Source organism: Acanthaster planci, linkage group LG15 (assembly GCF_054643075.1).
Source record: "Acanthaster planci isolate LZ-2023a linkage group LG15, COTS_SCS, whole genome shotgun sequence".
Lineage (NCBI taxonomy): Eukaryota > Metazoa > Echinodermata > Asteroidea > Valvatida > Acanthasteridae > Acanthaster > Acanthaster planci.
In genome coordinates this window covers 3,777,349-3,799,630 of record NC_141791.1, presented here as the reverse complement: position 1 = coordinate 3,799,630, position 22,282 = coordinate 3,777,349, and the positions used below count along the sequence as shown (strand labels likewise).

General features: G+C 44.8%; 1 protein-coding gene across 1 annotated transcript in view; it reads left to right on the top strand.

The window, feature by feature from the left end:
* The first annotated feature begins 8,976 nt into the window (after nt 1-8,976).
* LOC110988203 (uncharacterized) overlaps nt 8,977-22,282 on the top strand; it is a 63,811-nt gene continuing 50,505 nt past the window's right edge. Inside the window, exon 1 of the mRNA XM_022251518.2 lies at nt 8,977-10,267. Coding sequence (XP_022107210.2) covers nt 10,204-10,267 — 64 coding nt within the window. The 5' untranslated portion in view covers nt 8,977-10,203. The remainder of the gene's footprint in view (nt 10,268-22,282) is intronic.

Here is a 22,282-nt window from a genome sequence, read left to right as displayed (position 1 = left end):
GATTTGCATGTACTTGATGATTGGGCTACAGAAGAGGTGAAGAGGTAAATTTCTCTCTGTCTTCAAACGTCCACTCATATTGTCACGGAGGAGTATAATTGTTTTCAGAAACTAGCATCAAACTGACCCCGTGAACGGAATCTGCCTGCCCTGAGGAAGGTACTCAGTTACCAAAAGCTCGGCAATTACATATTTCAGAGCACTGATTTGATATTATGATGATATTCTTGTCAATATTCTGATCACGGTACTACGCAGCCCTTTCATATTTCGAACTGACCCCGTGTTTGTTCCTTCGTCAGGTGGCTCCCAATTCTGGAGGGTCTGATGGATATTCCTCTCCCCTCGACTTCTCGTGGCCATACCTGTTTACAGTGTCGTTCTAATGACATTAAAAAGTCGTTATTGCCGGTTAATCATTTGCCATCCATCTGGTGCCAGGTACGGTGTTGACACGTCAGATCTACTGCATTCGTGCGGCGGTTTTCGTGATTTACACCGCAGCGCGAGACTGAACAGAAAAGGACGCGGTGCCCTCGGACTTACTGTCTGGAGCTGGCGTCCACGTTTCGTGCATTGACTTGCAGTTTAATTCAGCGACAGTTCTAAACCACAAAGAAGCGGTTGCCCCAGCCCTTACTGGTTTGTGACAAGAAAGGGTTGGAAAGAACGATCGCAACACTGAAGTATGAGGTCACTCTAAGTGTCCCTCTGTATTAAAAGAAATTATGCCCCCTTTGGGGGCCCCTGAAAGTGGATAACTCCAACCAATGTAATTTGAAATTACTAGCAGTCACCCAGCGCTAATAAATATTGGCCCCTTCACCACAAGGACGGATTAAAACACACACCCCCGTCGAATACTGCAGCAACTCGTCAGTACACAGTGTGGGGATGGTTCTAGAAATCAAACTCCTGTTGGTAGACTTGCAGGGGAGTTTGATTTCTAGAAAAATCCCTTATGGTGTAAGTGTCCACGCCCATTCCCCGTGCACGGTTCAATGCACTTTTACTTTCCGTCTCCAAGATTAGAGCCGACATTTTTCGCTGACCCGTGATGACCAATGATGGGCGATATCACTGACTGATACCCGCTCATTTTCAAAGGAGTGCCTGGTCATCAGTCCTTATTTTTATTCGAGCTTCATGACAGAGGGCAAAGCGGTACAATCTGGCCACTCACGCCAACTGCAAGCGCTCTTCTCTTCCCAGTGGAAGGCACATGAAGAGATACATTTCTTTTATAACCATATTTCGAATGACCTGCGATCCACTGTAACGTGTATGCCTATCATTTTTGGCATGCTTTTCTATTTTTATCTGATAAAATTCGATAGATTTATCAGTGTGTCTGTCTCTAAAAGGAAAACGATTTTACAGTGAATTTGTTCTGACGCACGGCTGCGCATACTTGTAACATATTTCGAAAATACACTGTAGCCATGTTTTGCCCGATATTTTGGACATCCAGTGTCCAGAAAGTCGCCTGGTCTCCCAAGATGTAACAATTAGGGAAAGCCTAATGCGGGATGACACGCAGATGGATCGGGCTGATTCTTCCGCGGGTGGGACTAAGGCTTATGCGGGACCCTGACAGAATTAATAACGGAAAGTCATGTGTGTACTCTCTGTTTGGCCTCACTGCGGGGAATTCGGAAATGAGTGAGCTCTTCATCTGTCTCCCAGAAAAAGTGGTTATACAGATGCCCCGGGGAGGGGGGGGATTTGAAGTTATCCTGCGGGCACACTCCATTGGTTGGATCTGTTGGGAGACTTTTGTGGTGGGCGGTATCGTGTGTTTCTCTCCTTGCCTGTGCGCCTGACCTGTTTCGGGCCAGGCTCGATTCCCGAAAAATACGCGGCTTGCAATGGGCTGTCGGTACTTCGTGAGGGGTGGGGGCAAGATGGGGGAGGGGTGTAAAGGGTTCCCACAGGAGCGCGGTTCCCCACTTGCCCCACCCCCACCCCTTGGCCACGCCACTGTTACGATGACCTTTGAGGACACCTGCCACTCTTTTAGAGATTTCAATGGAGATCTTGCCAGTTTCAGGTGCAGGAACGAATTTACATCTGAAGCCATCGTCTTCTCACGTTGAAACAGAAATTCCAGCAACTTCCATTCAAAGGATCTTAATCCATGGGGATATCACCCAACACTAGGGGGCGGTGTTGGGGGGACTAGACACAACCTGACACTAGGTGGCGCTGTTCATGGTTTGAAAGATGATTACACGATTTTGTCGACAGTGACTATATTGCCGTTCACAAACAAGGATCAGGTGGGTAGTTTCAACCCCCCCCCGCCGCGACCCACAGCAGCAACTTACCTGTGTTTGAGTACACTTACTCCCCTTGACATCTACGTCCCAGCGAGTGTAGATTACAATGGGATATTGGCCTGTTAACCGTCATGCACTAACTTCATCAAAACTAAAACCAACAACGTATACTAATCCCTCGAGAAAGTGCAAGCCTAGGTGAGCTGGGGTCAGAATGATTGGTGATAGTCATCGACACGTCTGCGTTCATTAAAAGCCCGCCATAGTACGTGTCCTTGAAGAATCTATTTTAAGCACTGTCACCTTCGTTTCGCTTGCAGTAGACTGGAGATCAGTGCAAATTAACACAATGACCGCCAGCAATGCCAGGATATTGATTCTGGCCCGAGCGTGAGTTTGATAACACCACTCATAACTCACAGTTACGTACATACAGAGTTTTTGACGCAGATGCTTTCGAGGCCTATATCGAATCGAACTATAGGGACAGTGTGCTGCCTAAATAAGGTCAGTTCTAACAAGGACAGGGTCTGTCAAGTACGATTAATGTCACCAAGGGTTATTTTTATGACATTTTCCGCAGGACGGTACACGTCGGCTGAATCAACAGCTGGGGTTCAGTTGGACGCCAGCTGCTGATACTCTATGCAGTGCACAAAGGGATCGTGTATAGTGGTTTTTATACGCAGAATGATATCAGCGGGGAACGTTTTGCCGACAAAAGGGACAAAATGTTCAAACAAGGGACAAAAAAGAGGCCAGTTTATTTCCAAACGTTGTTGGACTTTTGTTGCTAAAGGCAAAGAAAGTCAAAATCGATTACTGGCACCCATAAACAAATAAGTAAAGCTTAAAAGTCGTTACTGTTTCAACAGTATAAACGATAAGAATCGTGTTGCGTCTTCGTATCAAACGCGGAGAAAGGAGGCAGAGCTGTGGTTCTCTGAGGTTTCCATTTGTTGATCTGACAAGAAAAACTCATTGATTTCAGACTTATTTTAATTTTCACGAGTGAAAAGGGGTGGACCCTTCGAGTGATTGATGTGTCGAGGAAGAGCTTCTCGTTAAACGTTGGCTAAACAATACGGGGGATTCACAATGGTGCGTCTCCAAGAGTTTACAACGCGCTGGCCAATCACAACACGCGAAACCTGTCGACCCTTTCCAAACGCGCATGGGGTCGACAGATAATATCAAATCAGTGCTATGAAATATGTGAGAGCACTGATTTATATTCTGATCACGGTGTTACGCAGCCCTTGGCAATCACATATTCAGAGCACTGATTTGATATTATATTCCTGTCGATATTCTGATCACGGTGCTACGCAGCCCTTCCATATTTCTCTGGGGTGGACAGATGTCGCGCGTTGTGATCGGCCAACGCGTAGCAAACTCGTGGAGGCGCACTTTTGTGAATCGCCCTTATTGAAACAAGGATAGCAACTCAACTATGAAGATACTGTCAACCATAATGAAGTGAATTCTGGATTGTAGGAAGAGGTGTGCATCTGATGACACACCGTTCCTGTAGAGTGTCCAGAGCAAGATTCTCGGTACACTTCGAAGTCTAGATTCATCCTTTTATCATTCTGGGCACGAGGCTGATGATTTTTAGGGGACTGAGGGGCTTCCCAATGGACCTTTGCCACGAAATATGCAAATTGGATGGGCGCGTGCGCGCTACTGCTACTGGTTGGCAAGTGGGGCCGTCAACACTGTCGGCAGTGTAGGCGAACTGCAAGTAACCATGACCTGGAGCATTGAAGGTCAAACCGTATTACAGCCTTTGCCCGATACTTGAGCACGCTTTTCTCGCAACTAAGTGAAGTTTCCAGTGTCCTGCGGTCGGAAAGTAACAACTCCTTGTCCAAATTTGGCATTCCTGTCAAACTTTACTAGTACAAAAACGGCGATAGTGGCGCGCGCATGGAGATTTGTATTGTTACGTCATAGATGTAAGCAACTTTGCCAACTGGCGGTGGTAGTAATGCGCATGCTGCCTTATTTGCATATTTCATGGGGAAGGTCCATTAGGGGAAGTTAGGGGAAGGGAGTGATTCCCTAAGCTTGTTAGGGGGGGTCCACCGTTGGAATATCGCATAGGAATGAATCTAGGCTAGTGAATTAGGCCTATGACGAAGTATATGGTGCATCGTGGTTTATAAGGTATATATTTTATGATGTTATTCTTATACAGGGAACATTGTAGTGTATGTTTGTAGAGGGTGTTTTGCAAAGGATGCAAAGAGACAGTCTGCAATGGAGATGTTACAGCAGGACCCATGGTTGGTGCAACTCCACAGATGCACCAGCTACAACGACAGTGGCTGGTCACTTCTGTTCAGCGCAACGTTGCCTCTGATCAGCCACGATATGGGAGAGTGGTTGTGTGCGGTTCTCCACGTATTCCCCTGGGAGAATGCACAAGAAAGATGAAATCTCTATCAGCCAGGGCTGCCCGACGCAAATCTCAAGATGAATAATTACGTACGAAGGTACACTGACTTGATACGGCCCGCTGAGTGCTTCGCAGAAGGGACGGTAGCGGACCGTGAACTGAGGCCATAATGGTTGAGATTCTTAAGGCCTGTCTAAATGACAGGTATATGGAGAACTTAATGAAAATTTCAGCTGCTATAGAAAAAAAGGCGAGACGGTGATCATGCATCTTTCGATTAATTATTAGTGAGGTCTGTTCAGGTGTTGGGCACAGGTGGGTGGCTAACGGGCTGTGTCATTTAGTCGTGCGTATACAAGAAGGCAGGCGGTCTTAAACATGATGGCGGGCGTCGAGATCGATTGGGCGGATGATTACAAGGCCGGTCAACATGAAGCAAAGTCTGGGCTGTCTGCTGGGAAGGAGGGGGCGGGGATAACCACCGTTGAAATAAGAGAAACTCATGGGAAAGATTGAGTTCCTTATTAAAAAAAAAAATCCAAATGAGTGAATGCCGATCTAAAAAGGAGTGAAAACCACTCCCAAAGAGTGAAACTTCTACACTTTCAAGGAGTCATATGAGTGACAACTTCAGAAAGCGATTTCCTTTATAAATTGCCCATCTTTTGGAGGTTTTCTCTTCCTTTTGGAGTGGTTTGCACCCTTTTTAGCCTGGTTTTCACTCCTTAGGAGTGCTGTTATAAGAGACTCACTCTTTTGGAGAGTGTTTTTCACTCTTTTGCATTTACAAAGCACGTATATAGGAATGGAAACAGCTAGAGTAAGACTTTTGAAAATGGTTATTCACTGGGTGGCCAAGATGTTTTCCAACCCAACAGTTCCCAGACACACTTCGGATGAGCTGTGACCAAAATTATGATAGTAGACCAGTGCAGACCAACGCTGGCTGAATATGACCAACTGGCGCCGTCAAGAACCCAACTTTGCCTTGCTCCATCCTCTCCTTATGCACCTGATACCAAATTTAATTCGTCGCTCATCTCCGTTGACCTGCTGGTATAATGTAAAACAGGGGCAGAGTTTGTGACTTTAACGTCAAGGGAATGTGTACCTTGCGTATATCCGTTTAAAACGTCCCCTTGCTTACTGAAACTTTAGCTTCTCCTAAAACTGGAAATGCCAACGTGCCCGTGGTTGCAGAATATTTTCATAAGCTTATAAGGTTCCTTCCGCGTAGAAATCAATCGCATGCCTCCCTCCGCCGGATGGTTTAGCGAGCATCGGGTTTGCGGTAGGCTTAGCTTCGGATGCCTATCAATTTCACCGTAACTCTAACCCTGATCCCTTCCAGCCAACGGTACTGTGTTGTCGACGCCGCCTCCATCGATTTTCGTAAAACATGATATGCCCAGGGACAATCGAAATGTCTAATGTCAACACCAGACTAAAAAATTGGCACTATCTATTTCTCTTCTTCAAGAGTGAGAAAAAAACCACTTCCTTGTGGCAAAGGCTCGCGAGAACCCACGTATCGCGCGAACCCACGATATCCTAGAGCGCTGCAGGGCAATGAATCGACTTATCGACTCCCATCACTCGAGTGGGGACGGTTTTGATAACCGGTCCTCGTCATTAAAGATATCCGAATAGAACATACTCCAGACAGTGTTTAAGGATGAACCAATGGTCGGTTAGAAATGGCTTGTGGTCCCAGTTAAAGCTCATACAGTATGGCAGATATGATGCCACGTGAAAAAAATATCCGAAAAACAATACTCTGATGGTATTCGTGTCGCTGGTATTCTGATTTGTCTATCCACTTCAAGCGGAACAAAAGAAAGCGTGTTTGTAAATGAAATTGCCGGTCCTTTCGTTACCAAACCACCAACGTCGACTCCATGGGCTGCGTGCCCGTTCCTTCACTAGCCCCTGGTCGTGTAGAATTCGAAAACGACGCTGACTGGCTATTCAGAATGAGCATGGTGGGAACCAACATGGCGCGGCAAGATCGTACCCATGGGAACCAACCACTGACTCACCACACAGGCACGCGCAAGTACATGCGTGTTTGACGCGGAGCACGCTGAGTACGCGCCACGAATTTATCTCAGAATGTATCCAGATCGTAAGTGACTTCGTTTCAAAGGCGGACGCGCCACGATTTGCAGGCTCTCATTGGAGAATCGCTGAAGTTGCGCGTTAACTTCCGGTTCCGTGGTTCCATGTAAACAGCGATCAATATGTAGCCCTATGTGCAGTGCACGTGTGCATTGGGCGTGGTTTAAACTGAAGTGACGTCACACTTACGAACCGGATGGTCTTTGCAAACACGCAGAACGCGTGCAAGAACCCGGTTGTAACCCTCTGTCTTTCTTTCGCCGATTGGGGGTGCACTTCAGCTCGGGGCGTATAACGCCTCATCACTAAATTTTTCATGGGTATACAATGTAAATACATTTAAAAGTAAAGGTTCGACAGAGCTGGATTTTCCGGACGTTGATGATTTCCAGCCTAATAATTGTAGACAGTTAAACAATTTTTTTACCAACCACTTTTGCCCCAACACTGGGACGGGGTTCAAGCGTTGGTGCATACTCTTTTAAAGAGTGCTCGTAATGTACAACTGAATGGTTCTGAAAAGTTTTAGGTTGGAAGTAATAGAACATCTGCATAATTATAAGCGACGTTTGACGCTTTATTTCAACTCCCCGACAGTCAAAAGATCGAGTTCAAGTGGCGCGGGAGACTTCATCCCCCCTGCGAATGATTTGATCTCGAGTGCGGAAAGCATTTAATAAAATATGAGCCGCGTGTGGAGTACACGGACTTGTGGAGCCTCTCCGGTTCCCACTCAAGTTGTTTTGTCGTTGGCTCAATCGTCTGACCGGTAGTTTGGAATTTCATCGTCGCGAGATGCCCCCCCCCTTCCGTGCCGTTGCAGATGCAACAAGCAGATTGCATTCTTTCGACGCGCGGTCTGTCGTCGCCGACATTATGCATGCGACGACTCTCGACGGGGACGAGTTCAACGCTCAGCCGTATAGCGCGATGCCCTTATATAAATCCTGACATCCGGGCCCAAAAAAATTATGATGGGTCACTAATCGTGGCAGGTTCAGCTTCATTATAAATACATGTAGAGGCCACAAGAAATATTACACAGACTTGAGCAAATTATTGCCTCTATGTCTGGAAATGACTAGACTTGAAGACTTGAGATAACATTCTACAACCGTCAGAAATGTGTGAAAGAAAACCGAGCTTGACCAGAAATTGTCAATGTTAGGATTCATATTAAAGGGGATACAGTGAGAGCTCGGGATAATGTTCAGACTCTCTGGTGGTGTCTACATGTAACGCTCGAAAAAAATTCTGTCCCAGATGCTCCGAGGGGCAGCATAGACTAGGGCTGCATTCAAGCAAAGTGACAGGCTTTAGAATCGCACAGGTGCTTCGCGTAAACACCGTCGCGATTGCCGTGTCCCCTATATAGTCGACGAAAAGCAACCGGGAAGAAAATATATGTTAGCCATGACATTTTGTCTTCAAGCTACATTTCGAATGACCACAAATCTTGAAGTAAAACACTGTTGTATTAGGGTTTGGAATTTTTAGTCAAATTTGAGAACCAAGGGACCAGATTCTAAATCCATTTTGCATTACGATTCACTCCACACAGAATTTTAGCTCAAAGTGACCGGAGCCTACTTGGATTAAGTAACTCTAGATCTATAATCCATCAGCCAGTCGGTGACCTTTCAATTGCACAAGTACAAGTATTGTTCTCTTGGTGAACTTCTGGAGATTGTGCAGCATCTTTTATGTATGAACTCTTTCACTATAAGCACTGCAATGCAAATACTCCGAATAGCATAATGTAGTTACGACTGTTTTTCTGCGTGCATGGTCAGGTTGGCATTAGGGCCCTTTTTCAAGATCAAACTAGCTGATAATTAATCGGTTTAAAAAGAACTAAAGTGCCCCAAATTGTCCTGAAGCTACTTTCATCACTCCGTATGGGTATCCGTATTGACCCCCCAAAAAAACAGTATTGCTCAGTACCAGTCTGTATCGTTGTCGGCTCTTCGATAATGATTCACTTTATGTGCTTACCACTCTGTCAGGTTCCCTGAAAAGTAGAGTAGTCTTAATTGTATGCATCACACGTGGACAAGACACGTGTGAAACGATTATCCTGTTTGAAGTACACAGCGCCCTCCACGCCGAAAGTGCAAAACAGGTGGTTTTAACAACAGTGCACCTTTTTTTTTTAACGACTTCAAGATTTATCCACGGTTGGTTGGGACAGGCAGTCAAGCTCAACTTCCGCGCATCTGTCCGCGAGTTTCATAAGGATGATATGGGTTTAATATCCACAAGGAACACGGGTTCTCCTAATTTCATTTTCTCTGGTGTTGCGGCTAAAACAACATACAGAGGGTAAGGGGACCATCTGCGAGGGACTGCAGTGCCGACGTGTTCTCCCTTTGCAACCTGATAGATCACAGTGAAACGTATGTTTGTCGTCTTCGTCATATCCCTTCGGACTAGTTTGATATATCGTTGTGCCGCTTTCATGCGGTGACCGTACGACCAACTCGGCACGCTGCGATTTGCCCAGTTACGGGTGCGTTCTCATTCGACATCTTCCCGGTACTCGTAACGGTTTGAAATGCACTAAATTTTCTCTTCGGAAAGGCGACTCGACGCTCGGCAACTCTGAGGACTGTTGTACGGGAGTGGAGTGAATGCAGCCACCGCGTAAGGTCCGAGGTTGCGCCCTGACGGGAAACAGCAGTGTCAGATGCACGGCTCGGTTGCGTCCGGTACGCGGTTCACGGTTTCCACTATCGACCATCTTCTGTGGACAGAGAGCAAATTAGACCACTGCACACGGACTCGCGAACGAACCATGCCTGTGTGTGAGACCGCCCTGCCTCGTATTGCGAAGCCCAGATTTAGTTTGGACACAATTACCGGAAGGTAAATCTTGCCGCAAGACTGGATTTCAGAAAAATAGGCCCGGAGATCGGACAGGGAAGAAAAGGAGGTGCGGATCACGCAACTAAGAAAGGCTCGATACGTGCACGTGTGCGTGTCTTGTGTTTCCTTTTTTTAGCAGCTTTCTTGAGGAGAGAGTACGGGCTTCAAGACCACTTGATCTCGTTTTAATGGTTTCAACAAGCTCACATACTGGCTAACAATCTCGGGCACCCGATACTGTGGGTCGATAGTGGTGAGTGATATCGGATCCACGCGGCCACGGTGGCCCGTCTGGGGGGAAGAAAGGAGAGAAAAAGCTTGTTGCACGAGGGGAACTGAATCATTTTCTCTCTCGAGCGTGCTGGGAAATACAGCATTTTGCGGGCAATTAGAAGGACGCAGTGTCCCTTAACACCTGTAGCCGATTGGCTTAGGGGAAAAACCTGAAAAGGAAAGGAAGGACACCGACAGAGTTTTTTGGGGAAGTGGAGACTCTTATTTGTGTCGGAGTTGTTTATCACTGAGGTTCCAGGAGGCGTTATGGAGATGGAGCGTGGGATAGCTGTCCTCCTGCTGACTCTGACGGCACTCCGATGTATCGCAGGTAAGACTTGCTCTAAAACATCTACGTTGGTAGAATACAAAAGGTCATCCCTCTCTCTTTAATCCCCGGAGGAATCCTTTCTCAGCACCATGATACTGCTGTGCACTTTCCCCCTGCCAAGCTCACCCGATATGACTACCAACCACCGTTAATAAACGAGACGTTTACAGCAACATACAAATATTTGGAACGTGGAAGAAATATAGTATATGTATCATATTACGTAATATTATCTGACAGGCTAATAAGAGAGGTTACTTCATCGATAACGCGTCGAATGAGCGTTTTCCACTTGAAAAGGACAAACTTCAAGTTCGAGGCCACACATTTTGAAAGTACGCGAAAGAACTAAAAAAATTTGTCTCTGAAAGGAAAAAGACAAACCAAACGAAACAGTGAAGTACCTTTTGGCATTCGAGCCACGGACATCCTCAACACTAATCTCCTCGCCCACCTTCCCACCCACCACGCAAGCCAGCTCGATCGAGCTCCCATTTTACTTTTATTTGCTTCCACTATTCCGCATAATGGCGTTAAGCTTTCAAGTACTTAAGATTCCTATTATAATGTATTACCGGCAAGCTTCTTATCTTGGCATTTTCCTTAAAAAATTTAATGGAGCCTAAATGTAATGATTTTCCTTTCGGCTAACATCTTGTTGCCGTTTTATGACTCAAAGTTCATTAAAATGAAAATTAATGCTATGTTTAATCTTCAATTACCTCAATGGTTAATTTGCGTTACATTTTACCAGCGTGTGACAAAAAAATCTCATTTACGTTTTGGGCAAAGTAACAATTTAAACGTATGATAAATTGTTTGTAAATTCGTGAACTGCAGAGTACATCATTCCGGGTTACCGAACGATTTGAATGGACGATTAATCAAAGAATGTTTCTGGCATGCAAAATTTCAATACAAAAATCGGTCCGCGCAGGACCAATATTGGGGTAACCGGGTGAAATCCGTTCATGGCTACTTTAACGCATGCTGTTAGTCCATAGACTTCTGCAAATTGAGCCTGCTTGAGAACGCCTTTTTCTGGCCCCTCACTTTCAACGCCCACGGTTCGAGTATACCTGACGCATTGCGTGGATTCAGTGTCAGGCTGCTCATCGTTTTCCTGTTTTCAGAAGCAACGTGTTTGGGTTTTCCTCAAGAAGCCCCCGAACGCTATTTTTTTCAAAAATCATTCTCATGTCGCAAGAGCTGCGTTTCGGTGAATTAAATGCCAGAATATTAATTTTCTCAATTGTCAATACAGTTCCTAAAATGGAAATGAGCAACTACAAATACACTGCCTCCCGCAAACTTTAGAATGATTAATTTTGATTGAAGGACATCTGTCGACGTTCGTCCATGTCTAGCGATTCACTCGCACATTTTGGTATGTTTAAACAATCAACGTAGCGTATTCGCCCTATCCGTGTAGTTTTTATGAATGGTGCTGACGCAGTGGGAAATCAGGCTATATTGTGTCTTAGTGTACAGAGCACACAGAGCTCTATCATTCCTGTTTGAGACTGGGAGTGTATAAAGGTACTAGGTTTCACAAATTGGTAAATTTCGCGTGAAATCGGTATAAAAGACCTGTTGTTCGACTGTTGTCAATGTGTACCATTTTGCATTAAATTGCCAGACCGTGGTCTTCAGAAAAAAACAAAGGAATTTCTGTTAATTGCCCGTGTGATAGTGACGATTCAATGTCAATTCACTGGTGGATAGACCCGTAAAAATCACCGCCTGACGACAATCGTTGGGAATATCACATATTTTTTAAGGGCGAGTTTATCACTAAGCGTATAGCCGTTTTACTGTTACATTAACGATATTCAGCGCTGCGGTAACTATGTACCTGCGCACGCGTAACGTCACCAGTGCCTTGCCAACACAGTTTCCCCTTTAAATATTTGTTACAGCGGCACCCGCCTGAATTTTGATTGGTCAGCTCTGAACATCCCTAGTCAAACACTCCACCGTTGCCGTGAGCTTTTACGGAGGCGTCTCTTTGCGTGAAGTCACAGCAAGCACCGAGCATGGTGATTACATTGGGCTCGAGTCGAAAATAAGTTTGGATCAGGGTTGTCAAGTTACAAGTCAATTTAAAAATTGCTACTAATATCAGCCTAACGACCGGAAGATGAGAGATCCTTGGGACAAGTTGTAAAGTGACTCGTATCTTTAGCATCGTATACGAGCTAAACCCTCGATTTATCAGCTAAATATCCACTCACTGACAGCTTTATTTCAAGACCATTTCTGGTAACTATATTTAGAGAGCGTTTGCAAGATCTGGCTTTGGGCCCAAATCATTTTCAACTCGTCAAAATATACATTCTCAGACAGCTTTCTAAATTTAGCCACAATTTAACCTAACCGCTTGCCTTCTGAAAATAAGACACTAGAAAGCGCTGCCACATCCTAATTTGCGCCTTAAAACAAAACAGTTGGCACTTTGGAGAGACAGCATAGGTCCATGATGGATAGAGTAATTTCCATTGAAGAGCTTGTCCGGTAAGTTGTTATATACGTCTCTCTCTTTCTCCATTAGTGTCAAGGGCACGTGTAAATCAGAATCATCTGCGTGAAGACATCCGAGTGTAATGATGAATTTGAAAGTGTATGGGCCCATGTGATGGGTTTTGTCAAGATATGTGCATAACATTTCCAGCTGAGGGCAAGACAACGGCAAGGTCCCTGCTGCATTTTGCTTTCTTGCTGAGGCCGTCCGTTCGAGTAGCCGTCGCCATCTTTTGCCCGCCTCGCACATGTCTGCTTACCCGCATGCAAACAACATACATGAACGTCATTGAAGCCTTGTTAGCTTTTTCCATCCAAGGGTGGATGAAACGCTCAGCATGAAGCAGACTGGCTTGATGTTTGTCACGTTTTACCATGTTCTGTTCCTGATTTTGATGGTTTGAACGTGACGAATGGCCAAAAAGGCTGTGCAATATGAAAGTATGCCCTCTTTGTTCACACAATTCTCTCTCTCTCTCTCTCTCTCTCTCTCCTCTCTCTCTCTCTCTCTCTCTCTCTCTCCTCCTCTCTCTCTCCTCTCTCTCTCCTCTCTCTCTCTCTCTCTCCTCTCTCTCTCTCTCTCTCTCTCTCTCTCCTCTCTCTCTCTCCTTCTCTCTCTCTCTCTCTCTCTAATGTCTGGAGGTAAGATAATATTGCATTCCCTCTGGATATTCAAAATCCTACTTAGATCACTTGTTAAGTTGTATATAACTTTTATAATAAGCACAAACGGTACCATTTTCCAGAGATTCTCGAAAGTGGAATTATTGTAACGTGTATTTCAGCAGTACCAACTTTATTCGGTTCATTTTATAATAGTAAAGGTGTGCGGTGGCACCAAGTAACTGTCTTATTTGGGAAGATATGTGGTTCTGAAAAACTCACCGGTTCTTTTCAGAACCAGGAGCGTCTCCCTATTGAGATAGTCACGTGGAACTATGACAAACCTCTACCAGTCGATACCACTCCCACGCCAAGTTTCAACTCTTACTAAAGTTTATTTTGCAAAACTAAGGAAAACGTGATAATCAGAAAGCACTCCTAACTACATCTCTTCGCCGGAAAGGTTCTGAATGGCAGAGAAATCCCTCCGACTTTCGGTCTACTGTCTCTAAGACCTGCCACAAATGTCATCTATTGCTGGTCGTCGTGTGCATGGCAGAAGCGTCGGACAATTTTTCTATCAAGAAATGATTTCATTACGAGTTTTTACCGAGCAGCAGATGGAGTCATTTGGTGTTTATCACGTATATATTACAGAATCTACACGTCACTGGTCTACTTGTCTGCATGCTTATTTATTGCAAATATCGTCAGTGGACCCCAGACGTCCACGACACACTTAAAAATTAAGCAATTATTCATAAAACCGTTGTGAACTCCTTGTAAAAAATCCCATTAACTTTCGGCTTGATAAGGCCTCGTCTTTGCACATGTGTTGCCAAATGTTGACGGTAAGAAGATGAATAATGCGTTAGGCATTTCTCCATCGTGTATGGTTAAAAAAAGGACTTCGATTGTAGGAGCTATTGTGGTGAATAAATTTTGTCAGTTTGCCCTTTTAACTCTAGAAATTCTATAATCCCTTTAAGAATTAAATGCAAAGAGAGAAAAATACCCCCCAAAAATCGTTAGGCCTAACCTTTCAGTTGATCTAGCAGTGGCACTGGAGCTTTCCTCAAAAGTTGAAGAACCTTTGGACTTAATTTGACGAAGAGTAATGGTCAAGCGTTCGCTTCTTGTACGGTGCAAAGTTCAGCTTCAAAAACTGCATGGATGCAACTCTGGGAATACTGTTTTATTGTAATACTGTGATTGTTTAACATTAGTGCCGCGAGGGGTTGTCATCTACATGTCGGGATCTGCTCAGGTCACTGTAGGTTCTTGGAGTGAAGGAGTCACTTTAAAATTGGACTCGTATGAAAATGCCAGCGCTTCCCGTAAAGAGCACTTCTTGTCTCGCTCGATGTGCAGTGTTAAAAAAAATCCGCTTCCCCTGTAAAGGCCTACATTTTAGACAGTGTGCACAACTCAAAGTGAGCATCGTGTCTTTAGTTACCGGCGCTATATGTTATGAGTTTGGTTTTAAGTAACCATAACATGCTTTACCTCTGGCCCAAAATCTGGCACATTCGCCACCATGGGGTTCCAAGAATAGCATCATTTCCGATTTGCCTGTCTTCCTTTTTCGATCTTTATTACCTTAAAAAAATACGAAATCGTCTGAACATCCTGTCAGCAAAGCCCGAGGAGCAGAAATGTAATTCAGTTAGTCTTGATAAGCTCCACCCTAGGGGTTTAAATCGAATTTCCTCCACGCACGTTTCGTCGTAGGCTCTGTTGCGTGCGCGAAGCATTTTGCCCCAAGGTCTTGGCTCTATTGAAAACTGAAAGAAACTTTTTCCCAATCTGAGAACAGGTAGCTTAACAGGTTTAACGATTTCCTGTCCATGCTTTAACCAGACAAACATGCGTGGGATTTCGAAACGTCGCTCTTTTTTGTAATCGTCAACAGCAGCTGTACGACACTCACGTATACAGCGACCCTATCGGCAAGCCAAGGACAAATTAAGAGGCAGGCCTTCATGTTTCTCTCTCCTGTTCCGTCAAGTCTGATCGTAGATCGCGAGTTTAAGGGCCGTTCGTTTACTGTTTCGATGGTGGGAACGTCACGGTGACAGCGAATTTCTTCACCCTTGAAGTCCGGTCATGGGAAGACGCCCGAATGCGGGGACAGCGCGAAGGTTGCGCTGCGGGTGTTTAGGGTTATGATGCAAGCTGATTAATGGCGTTGATGCCGTCTCCTCCAGCAGTGGATCTAATTCCAAATTCACAATATCTTTGTAGAGTATTTCAAGAGGCTATATTTTGTCTTCATCAGAAATCCACAACCAGCACTTCCTATCAAAGCACATTAGTATTGTGCGAAGGCGGACCAGAATATGGAAGTATGGTGCTGCCGTATGTGGATTGAGGTTAGGGCAGTATGCAACTTACGCGGTACAAAGCTTTCCTTTACAGATGTGGCTATTCCGCAAGACGATCAAGCGCCATTCCCGAGAGGTAGAATATGTAAACAGCCGAAGGATCAATCCATACAAAACAGTGAAATTCTGTAAGAAGTGTGGACGAATGTGGGCGCCTCGTTTGTTTTTAGTTACCGGTGTATGTACACGCCATTTTGACACAGGTGTTCAGTGTCACTCTCAATATGCTCTTGAGACGGTTATCACGACCGTTGTGTCCCGGACGGTTTGCATATGAAGTCTTCGATATTGTCCTCTAGGGGGAGATGAAAGCCCAGGAACGGGATCCTGTCCTCCGCTCGCACCTCCCTCGCCTAGCTTTGCCCCTGGGCAGGCCGAGCCAGGAAAGCTGCTCCATGACTTAACCCGCATGTTACTTGCAATGAAGTAGTATATTCGCGGGAGCGCCGTCGCTGAAATAGTGCGAGAGCCAATGCGGAGGCTGATCGAGATCTATTAAAGCAAAGGTGAATCCCACGTAATGGATTTGGTGTACTTGGACGGTCGGTGTATTTCTAGCACGAAGTTAGGTCAGCTCACTGTTACAAATTTGCAGCGAATGCATGCATATTCATGTGCTTAAAAAAAATCCTCCTTGGTATACATCGTTTCCCAATCGGGTTAATATTTAGCAGTGCCAGATTATGTTTGGTTTTATTATGGTTGTAATGTTACTTTTACAGTTATCCCTTCTAAATCTGACGAGAAGAAGTCAAAATACAGTCACTTTGGACAATCAACATAGTTTTTGTCAACCAAATTTCGCCAGGATTGCTCTGCCGATGGCATTAATCTTAAAACGTTTGGGGTTCAAATTCATCAGTTATTTGAACGCAAGTATGAACCTCCCCAACAATACGGGCGTTTCACAGTAGTGCACCTCCAACAGTTTGCAACTCGTGGGCCAAGTACAATGCGCAGAAATTGGTCGACCCAATGCACGTTTGGAAGGGGTCGACAACTTTCGGCAACTCTTGGAGGCGCACTATTTTGAATCGCCCGTATTGACTGTGGTCCCAGAGCAAACGCACAGTCGTGATTCTGTAAAGACATTTTGAAAAACACTGAACAATAGAAAAAAATGGACCAGTAGTATGAATGGCTAACGGCTATGAGTACAACCGGTTTAGCACTTAATGGAGCAATTAGTCTGCTAAAAAAATTGTCACGTTTCAATCTAACCTTTACCTTGATGCTCTTTCCCTAATTTGACCAAGTCACGTATGCGCGTAATTCTTTGGTCTGGTCAATGCACCGAATTTGACTGCAGTTTCTCCGGAAATGGAAATACCACCTGATGTCCAAATATAACGTCGGCTTCCCGAAACGGAATCAAAAGACTGCGATATTGTTTCTGTGCTTAATTTAATCGATGGCAGATGCACCTTGCGAGAAGACTTAATTTGATTTACGGTAGGGACGGGGATGCGATCGAGAGAATTCCGTCGTGAAGACCGTGGCGGGACCGCCTGCCGGCCTGTGTAACCCCCGAGCGTGTCCGGTCTGTCGTGCTCTACCGGTTCTTTTATTAAGATACTCGACCCTATTCAAACTTGGCTGCTGTCGGCGAATCCCTGACGTAGCTTTCTCTGTATACATCGAGCGCGATCCCCGCGTATTCCCACGGATGGAAACCGTTGCTTATCTCGCGGCCCATCTCGCAGTTAGTCATTTGGGGGTCACATTTGGTAAAAGAAAAATCTGGAATCGGTCGATAAACCAAGAACTGTAAACTGTCCATCAAGAGCAAAGTCCCCGGACGGTTAGGTCTAATGATGGCAATACCGTTTGGAATCGACCCAAAAAAAAAAAAAAACCCGTACAGGGCTTTTACATGAAGGCCTACGTGCCAATACAGCTTAACTTATCCTTTGTACAAAAGCAAGACGCTTTCCCTAACCTGACACCTGATGTACGTTCAGCCGACATGTGGAACTCTTTGCACCTATATAGGCAAACTAACATTAAAAAGCAGTAGCTCCCACTGCCGTACTTTGCACTCGGCTGGTGGACAAAATGTTAATTTACCGACTCTCCTTCTCATTGACTTTAATGATGCAGTTCAATGTTCACAAAAATGTCAGATTTGAAGTCAAATTTCATTCGGTCGTCATTTAAAAGTGTTGATAAACTCGCTGATAAACTTTGAGACAAACCAATTCTGGTATATTGAACGAAAAGCAAAAGGTGAGGGGTGGGACTCATCAACTTGTGTGTGTTGTGGGTCGGGTCTTGGGTTTCACTTGAACTGGATCCCGTCTTTGTGAAGAAAAATGCGAATACGCCTTTCCACCATTCTCGAATCCATACCAGTTGGGGGTTATATATGTGTTTAAGCTTTGCAACTTAGGGGGGGCTCTATTTCTTTCCCCTGCCTTCTTAAAACGGGTACAAATCCCTCGAACGTTGTCTCATCCCCGACAAAAGCCATCAATATTTTCAGATTTTTCGAAGTAGCCCCCCCCCGGCAAAAAACTGGTCACTGGAACCACCTTTGGTTGTAACCATGTACAGGTAAGTCCCCATCCCAGCAGTGGCAGAAAAGGAAGTAATTCTGAAGTCATTGCATAAAACAGCTGTCCCGTAATGGGACACAAGCCGATGCCGTTGCTACAGGAGCTAACCCGCGGCTCAAGAGTATACTCACGCTCGATAAACTGTGTTTCTCATGATAGTTATAATCTCAGAAAAACAATGCTATGCTGTGTGCACGTGGCAGCTATTCGTCTACGTACGAGTTAAATATCGCTAGGTTAGATCTCATGTTCACAATTCTATGTTGTACACAAACCTACAGTGACTCTTTCGTGTGCGCAAATTAATTACCAGTCATGATCGTGTCTTCCATCGTCTGTAACGATTTAACTGTCGGCAATACGTGCAGAGGACGGTTATGGTGTGACCACGCAACATCTCGTAACAAGCACGTCTAACGTTGTCTTGTGCACGTGAGAAGACTGTAATTTGAATGATATAGTTTCTAGGTATTGGCACTCACATGTTCCGGAAAAGCGAAATTTCAGTTGCGGAGAGCAGGTAAAGTAGCGTAGTACTGGGGTAATGATAATGTGGTGAAGCGTGGTTATCGAGCCCTGACGATAAAAATAGTGTCGTCAAGGACGGGGCTTCAGCAACACGGGCGTTGTGCGCGTCCGATGCTTCAAACCTCTTTAGCCACTTCTGTCTTCCACTTTGCTTCGTCCGCACGGTGACCGGTGTCCCATGCATGACGCACTCTTGACGAACATTGTTTATGAACGGGAGAGGAAAAAACGGGCCGCACATTTATGTGTTATTCTAACACGCGAATTAGAATTGGCAAGTGTGTTGAGTCCGTTCTGTGAACACAGGCGGTGGAAAATAGTGTTTTTCTGGTGAAGACATGATTGCTTTGGAGCTAGACGGTGCATGAAGGCCAAGTGAAATCAATGAGGTCTCTGTATAGGGGCTTCCGAGAAGGGACAAGTCGGAAGACCTCACATTGGTCATGAATGAATGGGCTGAAGTATACAGATTGCCAACTAATGAGTTCCGACGGTAATCTTTTAAGCAGGAAAAGTGAAAAGAAACGAAATCCATCTCCACCAAAAGGGGAAAAACACATCAATATCACACCTTGACAAACTGAAGATGTCTTATACGGTTAGTCGCACTCATGATGTGACAGACACCGATATTAAGACAGTAAGCAGAGCTTTGGACCATGAGAAGCATTGCTGGACTTAATTAAGGACTCAATTGAGAGCTGTTTCAAACGTGATAAAGAAAGTGCTCCGCGAGGGAAATATTAATTTTGGTTTGTTGTGGACATCAAACTCGAGTTCACTAAAGAGTAACAACATTAAATTTCATAGCACAATCAATGCCTAAAAGGGTAGTTTCAAACTTTATTTGAACCTGCTCTCGTGGGTTACATCAAACGCTCTTTTGAAAGTTTTTCTGTCAATTTGTTATTCATGGATCGAGTCGTGTTTGGTTGGGCGCCTCCCCGGCCACAATGCGTGCGATGATGTTGATTCGAGCTATACGCATCGACCCGGTGTTCCCTTGCGACGTGCCTGGCATGAACGTGTGGGGACGGTTGACGCTCCCCTCGATCCCCAGAATGCGTGACACTCAACAGATGATGAAACACATCTGCAAGATTGGAAATGGAAATTTTTCCCCTCTCTTTTCTAGTTTTTATAGTGGACAGATTTTGGACGGATTTTCTGGATTTAAAGTTTACACGCCTACGCAGTCCCCATACGGCAATTCTGGAGACTATGAATAACAGTTGAACAATAAACAGCGCTTGTGGGGACCTAAAGTGTTGTATGGATCGCCAGAATCCCCACAACTCAGTCAGGAACGTTCCGCTTATATTACTTTCGATGTTAATACAAGAACAACAATTTTCTTCGAAGATCAAATCAAACAGAGAGTTTGGCAAGTGCTTTCTTTGTCAAAACTATAGCTTAATTCTTCCATAATTCGTTAGCAAGGGAAACCATCCATGGGCAAAGGAGCTCGAATGAAATACTCATTAAAGCAGTCGCTGGCATTCAGCTTCTCTGAAAACTTGACAAAATCTTCCCAAAGTGCTCTGTTTTCCAGCAATCGTACGTGGTACACATCTACACGGGGTAAACATACACCTGTTTTACTTTTGACAGCCCGTGCACTTTGGGTTCAAGCCGTGTCCGGTTCTTGACTCCTTTTTTTCGTTCCTGATGAGAGTTCCGAATAATTAGGCCCCGTAGGTCGGGGTAAATATCACGGGACCATTTTTGACACGGTTATAACGAGTGGGCATTGATCGATTGCACGCTTGGCACAGAAAGGAGACGAACGCAATCTGTTCTATATGAATAGGCGCGTAGAAGTCGCGTGGACTGTCGTGAGTATGTATTTTCGATTACGAGCAGCAGAAAAAAGTGCCAGAGCCCCATGAGCCCGAGCAGGACAAAGAGATGGTGAAATTTCCTAGCAAAAGATGGTCTTTCGGTGGGATCTGCACTTCACTGGTTCACAAACGACTATATGAAACATACACGTTAAGGCGCCTTTCCATGTACCTTTTGCGGTGTTTGCGTACGTGATGCGTTCATGCGTTTCACTTTCACGGACCCCCCTCCAAAAAACGACACCATCGACACAACACACGTTTGCGTTGCGTTAGGCCGTCAAAATCGCCCTGGACAATGATTTTGAAGAATACGTAACGCTTCGCGCAAGAGTTAACGCGCATAGAAAACTAACCAATTTCGTTTCCGTAAAAGTTATCGAAAAGTATTGTAAATGATTTTGCGACACTATTCAGTGTTGCTCTGAGATGACTGTACGGGATTGCAGGTTACCAGAATGTTCATTCTGTTCTTGTTTCTTCCCTATTTCGTCTTCAGCATTTTCCCTATTTCATTAATATTTTTTAAACGAATGTCGTAACAACAGCATCCCATTCACGACACACACAAGCTCTACGTAAATCAATTCGTTTTATGTGCTGCGCAAGTGACCTGTGCAAAACTTCCTTCACGCATGTACAGTCCGTAATTACGAACTTGCTTATTGATACAGTTAGATTTTGTGTTATTGAATGTCTGCAGATAATTGCTTCAGTCTATTAATAATTTCACCTCAAACATCTACTTACTTGATGTAAAAAACAATATTTCCGACAACCACCTACATAATACGGGCGTTTCACAATAGTGCGCCTCCAAGAGTTTGCAACGCGTTGGCCAATCACAATGCGTGAAATCGGTCGACCCAATATGCGTTTGGAAAGGGTCGACAGATTTCGCGCGTTGTGATTGGCCAACGCGTTGCAAACTCTTGGAGGCGTACTATTGTGAATCGTCCGTATTGCATTGCCTCTTTTCTGCCTATTCACATGAAAATTGACTATTCGTTTACTTAAAAAGTTATTTCATTTCGACATCTTCTTTTGCCTAACATGCGCCAGGCCTACATCTCGATGAGAACTAACTCACAAGAAAGAAAAAAAAGGCCTGATGCATGTACCCCCCGTTTTGATCGTCTCAAACGACGAGTAACAAGCGCTCAAACATCCATCATTCCCAATTAATTCGCGTCGGGCGAAGACCTTAACTTGGAGACCAAACAATGTTCACCGAACATTTACAATCGACAATACAACCCAGCTGCACTCATTGGTGACTCTCGGTGCGGTCGAGCATTCGGTAAGGATTTTGCTTCGCAGTGATTGATTGGCCCCCAACCCATGACAATTTCACACAAACTGAACAAAATCCGAGATGATGGATCTGGTTTCCTTTAGATCACAAAAGACATGTTTTATCTTGTCTGGCCAAAATGTGCTCGCCATCTGGAAAGCACACAGCTGTTGATAAAATAATCACAGTTTAAATGAAAAAATGAAATGCAACGAGGTTGAATTTTTTAGTGATGGTGAGAAACCGACGTTGCCCCAGCTCGATCCTAGTTACAAATATCTTGTAAATGT